This window comes from Leptinotarsa decemlineata, unplaced genomic scaffold (assembly GCF_025532065.1).
Source record: "Leptinotarsa decemlineata unplaced genomic scaffold, Ldec_3_MD MMD2_tig00000035_RagTag_RagTag, whole genome shotgun sequence".
Taxonomy (NCBI): Eukaryota; Metazoa; Arthropoda; class Insecta; order Coleoptera; family Chrysomelidae; genus Leptinotarsa; species Leptinotarsa decemlineata.
Window position 1 is genome coordinate 26811482 of NW_027412540.1, and position 11937 is coordinate 26823418.

Genomic DNA, 11937 nt, shown 5'->3' on the forward strand with positions numbered 1-11937 from the left:
TGAACGTTTAAGACACGTCCAGGAAGTCCACACATACAGAGGTGGTACAGTAATCCTATGGGGCGGAATCATGATCGGCGGCAGAACCGATCTCGTTTTTCCAAATCGCTCCCTCACAGCTCGACAGTACCTCGACACCATTTTTCTACCTATCGTCCGTCCGTTTGCTGGTGCTGTTGGTGAAAACTTCCACCTAATGCACGATAATGCTCGTCCACATGTCGCGCGTCTAGTGACTGACTGGCTCACCAACGAAGGAGTTGATGTATTGCCATGGCCAGCACAATCACCGGACCTGAATCCCATCGAGCATGTGTGGGACATGCTTCAACGAAGAATTACTCCGCATATGGGGAACATTCACACAACGTTTCAATTGAGAGAGCTTTTAATAGCTGAATGGGCAAATGTACCTCAACAAGACATTGACAATCTCATTTTGTCGATGCACGATAGATGTAGGGCCGTAATAAATCAGCGTGGAGGCCATACTTTGTACTGATTCCAATTTTTTTGTATTATGATTTTTTTTCGGGGTGCCAAAGAAGAGCCATATTTTTTTTTAGTTTTGCTTATATGCGCACTCAGTATTTATGGACCATTTAATAAATTTTGTTGTAAGTTACATTCGTTTAATAATCACCCATCAACATTTTTTTCCCTAAAGCGATCTCAAAAAAAATATTGCCACTTTTAAAAATATCCCTAGACTTTTCCGATGTGTGTTATTACCCTGCTTTATATAATGAGCTTTCAAATACCGATAGACACCTCTTGGACAACTTTGTCCAAGATGGTATCAATGATAGTGGTGATAACTTCAATAATCAATAAGTTTTATGAAAATTCAAGTGCTCACACATGTTTACTTGGTTTGGTATATACGTTGATGGATTGAATTACTTTGAATACTAGCTAAAAGACACGAAATGTACAAAAGCACTGGTTATAATTATCATTATGATGAATTTTGCAGGCTCAGACGCATAGTCGGCATATTTTAAAAATATTGAACACAAACTGACAGATGACCCCCTCAAAAGTTCTGGGCATCTTTTCACAACAGAAATATATTCACATTTCTAGCCGTTTAATATGTTCAGTTTGCTGGTGAGAAGCATTGAAGGTTTTTTCGTGTTCAGCGATTTTCTGCTATCGAAAAAAATGGATAAAAAAATTTGCATCAAATCAGGTGCGAAAAATGGAATTGAGTGCTCAAAAATACTTGAAATATTGACAGTGGCATACGGTGATTGTACTCTGAGGCAGAAAAATGTTTACAATTGGTTCAAGCTCTTCACAGAAGGTGGAGAAGCTGTAAGTGACGGCGCTCGCTTTGGGCGCTCCAGCACATTACCAACCAAATTATCCAAGAACAATCCGTTCAAGCCAGTCGCAACACCCTACACAGTAGCTTAATGGACTGACACCTATCAGAAAAAAACTACTCCCCTGGCTAATACCACGAAGGGCGTTGGATTATATTCGACAGGTGTCAGTGCAGGATTCTTCACAGAAGTTATTCCTGCATATGCTGCTGGCGATACAACTGCCGCAATAGATTTTCAATTATTGGAACACACTTGCAGACCGGTTTCGGGCTGTTTGACCACTCGTCAGTGCAAGGTAGTGTATATCATCCACATAAAGTCGATGATTTCCGATAATTGAAAATCGAATTCCGTCGGAGTATCATTCCTCGAACTAAGCTGAAGACTACAACAAACAACAGGTTTGTCGTCGCCCCATCTGTCTGTGAACGAGGTAACCAACTGCATATCCGAAATTTGCCCAATTCCTCGTATGAGAAAAGAAAACTTTCACATATGAAAGAAAATATGCCCACTGACTATATGTGAAAACATTACCAACCGATGAAAATGTTGAGGAAGTAAATAAAATTGTTATAGAAAATCGTCAAATCATCACTGAAGGAGTAACTGTGGATATTGGCATATTAGTAGGCTCATTCTATGCAAATTTTCGAAAATTTTGAGCATGAATCCTGTGGCAGCGAAGATGGATCCAAAATTGCTGAATTTTGACTAAAAAAACCGTTGCATGAGCACCGCTCAGAAATTGTTGAATGACGTGAACGGTTTGCTTGAAAGGATTATAACTGGTGACAAATCATTATTACATGGTAGTGACTTCGAAACCAAAGTCCAATCGTCCCAATGGAAGAGCCGAGGAGAGCCAAGACCAAAAATTTCGGCAAGTTCGATTAACTGCCAAGGTGTTCCTCATTGTTTTCTTCTATTACCGTGGCTTAGGAAAATCCTTGAGGCGCTCTTAGAGCAGTGTCTGTGCGATAGTAGCGATCCACAATAGATTTGAATCGCTGTAGATTGAAAATCATCAAAAGTTGCTGAGTTGTGTATAGTTTTCTGGTTCGGAACAGTGTTCCAAGTTTTTGAGAAGCAGCCTTTGCAATTATAGCGACAAGATATTTTAATATCCATTTTAACCCCCAACAAACTTATAGAAGCAAATAGCGAAATTTTCTGACGTGACATTATTATATCCGATTCGTAGACATTCATCTTCTTGGAGGAGAAAACTGATGCCTGGGTTTTTGGGGCATTGAATTGAACCTGGTTACTTTCAACACAATTTGAAATCACTTCTAGATCCTCATTGAGATATGCAACCTCCTGCTACCGGTGAAGATGTGACGGGATAAGTGTGCTGTCGTCTGCGAAGCAATATATTAGATTCTTGGTTTTTTCAAATAAGTCATTGATATACAACGAAAAGAGAGTTGGAGACAATATGGATCCCTGGGAAACACCAGCGTTGATGCTGAAAGTATTAGAAAGACATCTATCGACGGCCTTTTGCAGGAAACGTTCTTTCAGGAAGCTGGAGAGCCATACAGAAAATTATCCGACAAACCCTATCACCGAAGTTTGGCCAGCAAAACCTCATGCCACAGACGGTCAAAGGCCTTGGAAATATCAAGCACAACAGCTCTTGATTCTCCATGTTTCCCGATTGCGTTATTCCAAATATGGGTGACATACGAAAGCCATATTGATGATCGCTCAACATGTTGAAGCCTTCCAAATAATTGGGGATATACTTAGTGGTTCGCGACTTCTCCATGGTATTTGATATCGTTGATAGCAAAGCGATTGGTCTATAGTTATTTGAAACAAAATATGATCTACTGAGATGCTATATCAGAAACAGTTGCTTGTTGTTGTCGCAGACCTTTTCGAAGATTCAGATTCCCAAAAAATTTTCAAACCAAGGAAGAGATGGACCAAAAAACGTAGAAAATGTAGAAAAGTCAAGTAATAGTCAAAAAAATAATGTAAGTGTCCTACATATCAATCTACTGTGTATTTCAAATAAGATTGACCATCTGTCATTATTTCTTGAGGATGAAAGCTACACCGTACTATGCATTTCCGAACATTGGCTTGATCAAGCACAAATTCAGACAGTAAATATAAAAGGGAATGAGCTAGCCTCCTTTTTCTGTCGAGATATGAACAAACACGGAGGGGTTGCCATCTAAAAAAAATTTCAATGTTAAATACATCGAGGTGAACGAATTCTGTATAGCTTACCATGCCGAATTTTGCGCAATTCAGATTCTCTCGACAAAAACCTTAGTAGTAACAGTATAGCGATCATGTAATGGAGACATTACCATTTTCTTCGACAAATTCGAACAATTGCTCATGAAAGTTTCTAGTTCTTTCGATAAAATTATAATTATGGTAGATTTCAATATTGATTTTCTCAAGAAATCAAAAAATTATAACGATCTTGCATCTTTGATGGCAACATTCGGTTTAATTGCAAATATGACAGAAAATACTAGGGTGACTGATTGATCAGCAACCTGCATTGACAACATATTGCTTCTTCGATTGACGACTTGTTTATTTTGTGGAAATTCATGTTCACTGAGGATACACTACTTTATTGTTGACCGGTTTCGGCTATTACACCATTTTCAAAACTAACTGATTACATTTAAATCTGAGTAATTTATACCTATGTTGCTTATTCTATCATAAATGATTTGATATACCTGATATACCTGATACCCGGTACCTGCGTTTCATATACCTGTAAAATTCATGAACATAACAAAGATTTCAATATAATGTAGGTTTTGAGATCTGGATTATAGGTTCAGGAAAGGACTATTATTTAAATCAAGTTGTTCGTTGAGGACAATAGAATTGGGATTTTTCTTTGACCTGTTTATTTCCATAGATTCGAACAGATTCATCATTTTCCCTTTTTGCATGTGTGTAGGATCTTTAAATTATCTTTATCTATTTTATGTTTCGAATTTTGAAGATGTTCGTACATTAATGATTTTTTATCCGAAATGACATGTTCGTGGTACCTTGTATCAAAATTTCTCCCAGTTTGGCCTGTATATATGGCGGGGCATACCTATATGTATGATTTATCAATATAATTCATATTTTGAAGGAACTTATACTATAAACTGACACAGTCTTCCTAGTTTTACATTGTATAATGAATGACATGACTTACTACAAATATTTTTTTTACATAACGTAGTCAAATGAAATAAATATATCTATCGTGTTAGGAATCACACGTTAAAAGGTAAGACCTCGTTAGTCCTTAGCTCAACTTCTGAGAGTTGTCGTTCGTATGGAGGCGGCAGCTGATTAACGGAAAAAACAGTTTAAACAGATTGAACTATCTATATCGAACTCTGTTTACAAAAACTCAAACAAAACACCGATCTTTCCGTCTGCTGATGGGACAAAGAGTTTTCAAAATGTTTCTTATTTCGACAACTCAAGTTTTTGTTTTGTCAAAATCGATACATTTGCTATTTTGTTGTTGTTTTGTGGAAATCAGCCTCAACAAGGCATGAAAGTACATTATTCATTACCCGACGATATGGAAAAGAAACAAATATTACACCAACATAATAAAAGAAACGATGAATTCATCAGAAAAATGTGAAAATTATCAGTTTACCAGTATCATTGGCTGAATCTTAGTTTTGGAAAATAAATTAATATAATATTCAAGAAGTTTGAAATCGCACTTGAAAAAAGGAGTTGAAAATCTACATCTCACAATTTTACCGCAACCTCTCTCTACTTCTGACATGAACTTGGCAAGGAATAAGATTTTGATACCACTTGATTTCCTAATACATATTTAAATAACTTTTGCATGACTACATCATTTTAGTTCATTATCAGACATTTATAGCCTAGTATTAAAGTTTTATAAATGGAATGAGTACAATATACCAACTGCGTTTGTTATAATGATAATTGCTTACTTTTAACGATAAAACAGTGCAATGTCTATCGCTGAGGGTCAATCCAAAAATGGTGGAAAAGATTGGCCACAAATTCAAGCAGTTCTCATCGGTAAGAATTGTAAATTGTTCCTTGATTCTCATGCAGTGTAAGTCTCAAGTATTTTTATCGAAATGATTCAAAAGACAATACTCTGACGTGAATATTATGAATATTTAATGTAAACATATTATACAGCGAAAAATTCCTATTGGAATGGAATGAAATATTAACAAAATCATTCTGAGTCAATAGTCTTGATATAAAGAAACCAAAGTTCCTAAGCCAGATTGAATTTTCTAGTTCCGGAGTCGGTTCATCGCGTTGTTTGAAAAATTGAACTATGCCAGATAGGACATCATTGAAACGTTTCCTCTACTTAACCATTGGACTTCAGAGTGAAGGAGTAGGTCCCCGTATTGACAGTCAACTTCATCGGCCAAGGTTCTGAATAATCTTCTTTGTAAAGCTTGAGCTCTAATCTTGTTGTCCAATTAACTGCTTTTTAACTGTTTCAGCTTTTCCTTTCTGGCGCAGAATGTAGTGGGAATGATTTTTCAAAATTAGAATGTACAGTTTTATGATGTCTCTCAATATTTCCTTTTTTACCAACGGAGACCGAAGTATTACATAACAAACACACATTTTTATCTTTAACTTCTGTAAAAAAGTATTGTTCTTCCCATTCCGAATGAAAGTGGTATGTCTTAACCTTCTTACAACTGCTTGCCATAATATTATTTTTGTTGTTCTCTACTAACCCAACCGTTGGACGTTGGTTACGCGTTCAGTTTTAAACTAAGCGCAATGTCGCCGCGCCGTGCGTGTTTATCCCGTTCAAAGCAATCCAGATCGTTCTCGAACACTAACGCGCTGGTCCGGCTGGTCGGTTCTAGCCGATTCTAGCTTGATGTCGTCAGCGGCAGATCGCTCACCGCAACGTTGCCGCTGTTTATGTTTAATATTATGACAATTAGATTTTTTTGTGGAATTTTCGGAAGCTTCTCTGATTTTTGCAGGTTGTATTTTTTAAATCAAAATCGTTGTGAGAGCTACCAAATTGCCTCTGCGAGCTACCGGTAGCTCGCGATCGACAGGTTGGCGACCACTGCTCTAACCAAACCTCATCTAACCTAATCTAACCTTTGTCTGTTATACTTTCTCTTTCCACAACCTTTGAAAGGAATAACATCATAGGTGAACAAGTCATGAGTAGAATAATAGTTCCTATTTCAGGATCAAACATTATTTGACCCATCAAAGAAAATCCTAAGTGTTCTACTTGAGAATAAATTAAAAACAAATCTGTTTCAGCATGCATGTCCAGTTTAACAAGTGGATTGTTCGCCGCCTGGCCATCACCTTTCATTGTCAAGATAACACAAGACATGGAGAACTATGATATAAGTGAAGACCAAGCTTCTTATTTCACCATCTGGATAAATGTAGGAATCGTAGTACTTTCTGCATTCTTTACAATTTTCAGGATACCTGATATGATTGGAAGAAAACGTACTCTTATGTTGACAGCTATTCCACATGGATCATCCTGGCTCATGAAAGCTTTCAGTACGAACTTGTACATACTCAATTTAGCAAGATTCACAGCAGGGCTGGGAGATGCGATTTTGTTCGCCTCTCTGCCAGCCTACATTGGAGAGATTACGACACCAAGAATCAGAGGAGTCTGGGGAAATGGTCTGATTTGTTCATTATTTCTGGGACAGTTTCTGATGAACGTCATCGGTGCTTACTGCAGCGTTCAACAAACATCTTTCATTTGCTTAACGATACCAGTGATATTTCTAGTTCTTTTCTCTCTGATGCCAGAGTCTCCGTATTTTTATGCCATGAAAGGAAGAGAGGAGGAAGCAAAAATCGCACTTCAACGACTGAGAGGAACGGATGCGGTCGAAGAAGAATTAACTGATTTGAATTCTGCAGTCAGAAGGCAAATGTCAGAAACTGGCACGTGGAAAGATCTCATCTTGCTTCGAAGTAATAGAAAAGCTTTGACAGCGGCACTCTTTCTGCGCGTTTCACAAGTTTTGGCAGGGATATACGTTTTTACTTCGTATACTCAATTCATTTTTCAAAAAGCAGGAGGAAACTTGAGTTCTGAAATGTCTTCAATTATATATGTCGGATTGAGCTCCCTTATGTTTTCAGTTGGAGCTTATTTTGCTGATGAGTTTGGTAGGAGGAAGTCATACACTATTTCTTCGGGTTTATCATCGATTGTGCTCCTATCAGAAGCAGTTTATTTTTACATAGAGTCAAACCACCCAGAACTGAATATCGATAATATCCAGTGGTTTCCTCTAGCAGGCATGATTATTTTTATAGTATTCACATCTTTCGGTGTCGCTATTATTCCTACGTTGATGTTGGGGGAATTATTTTCCACAAGCATTAAATCTAAAGCAGTTGGTGTTGTCACAACGCTTTTTGGACTCTTCGTGTTTTTTGCTAATTATATATTTTATTTTATCAATTCTTACACAGGACTTTATGGTCCTTTCTTACTTTTTGGTTGCTGCTCCCTCGTATCATGTATTTTCACGAATTACCTGGTCCCGGAAACGAAAGGTAAATCTTTAGAAGAAATTCAACAGATTCTGAATGGCAAAAGTACTTATAGTGATATTAAAGAGTGATTTCATTTAACTTGTTTCATTTATTGATATAACATTTCCCTTACTGGATGAAACTTTCCATCACCAAGTGGAATATCACCTCTTTGGGATATATTATTATAATTACCCTGCTTTATATAATGAGCTTTCAAATAGCAATTGGCACCTCTGGGACAACTTCGTCCAAGATTTATTTATTTATGTATTTATTTATCCAAAATTTGGGATACAAACAGGTAAATATCCATAGAAGCATCCACTGATAGTAGTGGTTACAGAGATACACAGTGTCAACAGATACAAGAAAAAATAAAAATATATCAATTAATAAATTTTGTACATACCAACCAATTATTTTTGCTATGCGTTGAATAAACTTATCATCGTTATTTTAAAGAAATTCAACGTGATAGAGAAAACATTTACATTACTACAATATTTGTTGAAAGAATCACACATTCTAGTAATGTTTTTGCTCACATTAAAGTTAAAGTCTTTAAATATAAGTATCGGATCACCTGTAAGTTCATCAAGGTTTTGTTGAAGTTTTGAAGTGAAACACGTTTTTTTCAGGGCACCATTGTAATATTCGTGTTGAAATATTGATTGAAATTGTAGAAGTAGTTTTCAATCTTTGTTCATTTTAAACAATCTCTCAGTTAAATCCGTAAAGTGACAACTCACAGTCTATTTGACATACAATAATCTAAAACAACATATACAGGACGAAACATTACATTTCCTCCCTAACTTCAATTATATCACATTCATATAGAAGAATAATTTGTGTGTTTAGCTCTCCTATGTGGATGATATTATATTGGCTCTCAATGGTGCTGCTGTTTTTAGCAAAATAGACCTCAATGATGAATACCATCAGTTTGAACTTGACCAAGAATCAAGAATGGTGACTACTTCTTCAACACATGTTGGTTTGTTCAGATATAAACACCATAGCTTTGGTGTGAATGCTGAAGCTGAAATTTTCCAAAATATCATTCGTCAAACTCTAATAAACATTAAAGGAGTGTTCAATGTCAGTGATGACATTTTAATTTTTGGAAAGAATCAACAGGATCACGATGATACTTTGAACAAAGTTTTCCAACGTTTGAATGAATCTGGTTTGACAGTTAATAAAGCGAAATGTCTATTAAATCAAAAAAATCTAGTTTTTTTTTTGATACGTATTTTCTCATGAAGGAATTAGGTAAACCAGATCCAGCAAAAGTAGCAGCGTTCAAAAACTTAGAAGCCCGGAAAAATACATCTGAAGTAAGAAGTCTTTTGGCTATGATTAATTATGTTGGGAGATTCATTCCGAATTTAGCAAGTACCACCAACATTTGCGAACATTGATCTTGAGAAATACTTGTTGGACGTGGACAAAAAAACATCAAGATACATTTGAATTATTGAAAAGTCAGCTGAGTGAAGAATGTCATCTTGCATGTTTTGATATTCACAAAGAAATTCACTTGTACGTCGACGCTGGTCCTTGTGGAGTAGGAGCTATCATCGCATAAGGAGATAATGAAAATCCTGAAATTGTTGCATACGCCAGCAGATCACTATCTCAAACAGAGGAGCGATATAGTCAGATTGAGAAGGAAATGGTTGCCATAACTTGGGCAATCGAACATTTCCACATTTACATATATGGTAGTGTATTCAATCTCTATACCGATCATTTACCTCTTGGCGATTTCTCTTGAAGAAGTAATAAAATTTTCAAAAAGAGGCCAAAAATTCCAACATATATTTGAGGCTTTGGAGAACACTGATGAGAATTTGTGGAATACCAGTGTTTTAAAACCATACAAAAAAGTTAGATATGAGTTGACTTCTGCAAATGGAACAATCCTGAGGAACACAAAATTGGTCATTAAAGAAACTCTTCGCAAACAGGTTATCCAGCCAGCTCATAAAGCTCATTTGGGAATAGTAAAGACGAAACAACTTCTCAGAAGCAAAGTTTGGTTTCCTGGAATGGATTAATTAGTAGAAAATGAAATAAAGTCCTGTCTGTTGTATTAAGCAGCAACATCCACTGAAAGTAGAGATCCAATTCAGGTAACAGCTCAACCTACATGTCCTTGGAGAAATTTAACCATGGATTTTGCTGGACCCTATCCTAATGGTAAATACATCATGGTTGTAGTTGACGAATATTCAAGGTACCCTGTTTGTTATGAAATACCAAGAGTGGACTCTAAAACTGTGATTGCTAAACTATTTTCTTTGTTCTCCCTATTTGGAATTCCCAATCAAATGAAAACGGACAATGGACCACCTTTCAATGGGCAAGAATTTGACGATTTTGTTGATCATTTCAAATTCAAACATTATAAAGTAACCCCTTTATGGCCTGCTGAAAGAACAGTCAGAACTATCAAGAAGACAATTTTGTGTGCAGTGATGAGCGGACGAAATATTAAAGATGAATTAGAATCATTTTCAATGAATTATAGAGCTATTCCACCTTCCACTACAGAAAAATCTCCGTTTGAACTACTTTTCAACCGATCCATGCATACGACTATTTCTGAAATTGCCAATCAAGATGTAGATGGAAATTTGAAAGTTATTGATGAGAAAAATAAAATGAAATTCAAAAAGTATGCAGATGAAAGATTACATACTAAAAATTATGAATTGAATGTTGGAGATTCAGTAATTTGCAAACAAAAACGTGTTAATAAATTTACCCCACCATATGATCCCAATCCATATATTGTTGAGAAAATTAGTGGTACAAAGGTAACCGCGTCAAGGTTAGCTAAAAAGATAACAAGAAATGCTTCTCACTTCAAAAAGATTGTAAAATCTGATCACATGAATCCTGTATTAGATGTTATACCTGAATACGACGAAGATTTTCATGATTATAATCCAGTCATTTAAGCTTAAATTAGGTAAGAATCTCGGAATTCGAGATACCCAGCTGTAAGTCTGTGAATACTTGTATATTGACACCCTAAAAGTTGTTTCAAAACCTACATATGGTAGGGTGTAAGCAACTATTAAAATTCAAGGTCAAAGGTCACAAAAATCGGTTTTTTGCGCTTTTTTTGGAAATATCTCATTTCCTATGGGTTTTTTGCTATTTGTATTTATTATCAATATTGTAGAATACAAAATTCTCTACAAATTTTGTTGAAAAAAATTTTTTATACGGTGAACCGTTTCCAGATAGAGGGCGGAGAGCGCGCGGTCATAGCATCACTTCAGGTCAACCGTAATGGTAAAGGTTATGTAAAAACGGAGATATACTCGACTAAAAGTTTTGATAATTATCCTCATTCTGAAAAACATACTTCATTTCTGCACGCATTAAGTGGCTGTGACACAACTTCTGCGCTTTTTAAAAAAGGAAAAAAATCATTTTTAAAAGTTTTTGAGAAACTGACAAATTTGGATGAACTAGCTGCAGCATTTGAGGAAAAAAATTGTTCGGCACAGAGATTATTAGAGAGTGGAACTCAAACCTTATTGGCAGTCTATAATGCTCCGAAATCTGTGAAAAGTCTCGATCATCTTCGTTATATGCATTACGTCAAGTCTACAAAATCTAATAAACCTGTGCAGCTTTCAAATATTCCACCAACAAGTGCAGCTGCTCATCAACATTTCAACCGTGTATATTATCAAGTTCAAACTTGGTTAGGACATGATTTGGAACCCCAGATATGGGGTTGGGCAATGCGAAACGATTTTCTGGAGCCTATCATGACAATTTTACCACCTGCTCCAGAAGATTTGCTAAATACAATTTTCTGCAACTGCAAGAGTGGTTGTGGTTCGCGATGCGGATGCAGGAAAGCGGGCTTGCAATGCTCTTTAGCTTGTGGCCAATGTAATGGGCAAGCTTGTCTCAATGCTCTACCATATCAGAGCGACATTAACGAAGATGGAACCTTTGACCCCGAAATCATGGAAGAACTTGAGACCAATGTCGTTGAAGACGATAATGAAGACCAGTTTGA

General features: G+C 36.3%; 1 protein-coding gene across 2 annotated transcripts; it reads left to right on the top strand.

Moving 5' to 3' along the window:
• The first annotated feature begins 5211 nt into the window (after window positions 1-5211).
• Window positions 5212-7982, top strand: LOC111516050 (facilitated trehalose transporter Tret1-like). 2 transcript variants are annotated; one of them, XM_074172189.1, is made up of 2 exons: window positions 5212-5424; window positions 6630-7982. In XM_074172189.1, exons 1-2 carry the CDS (start codon window positions 5346-5348, stop codon window positions 7970-7972), a joined length of 1422 nt encoding a protein of 473 aa, XP_074028290.1. In that variant the 5' UTR covers window positions 5212-5345; the 3' UTR covers window positions 7973-7982. The 2 variants fall into 2 exon arrangements, with proteins under 2 accessions (XP_074028290.1, XP_023028009.2); XM_023172241.2 differs by having other exon boundaries at window positions 5214-5387.
• The last annotated feature ends 3955 nt before the right edge of the window (window positions 7983-11937 follow it).

Coding starts and splice junctions, on each gene's coding strand:
- LOC111516050 (XM_074172189.1), top strand. CDS start 5,346: ATGGTGGAAAAGATTGGCCACAAATTCAAGCAGTTCTCATCGGTAAGA. Junction 5,425..6,629: donor TTCCTTGATTCTCATGCAGT/GTAAGTCTCAAG, acceptor AATCTGTTTCAG/CATGCATGTCCAGTTTAACA.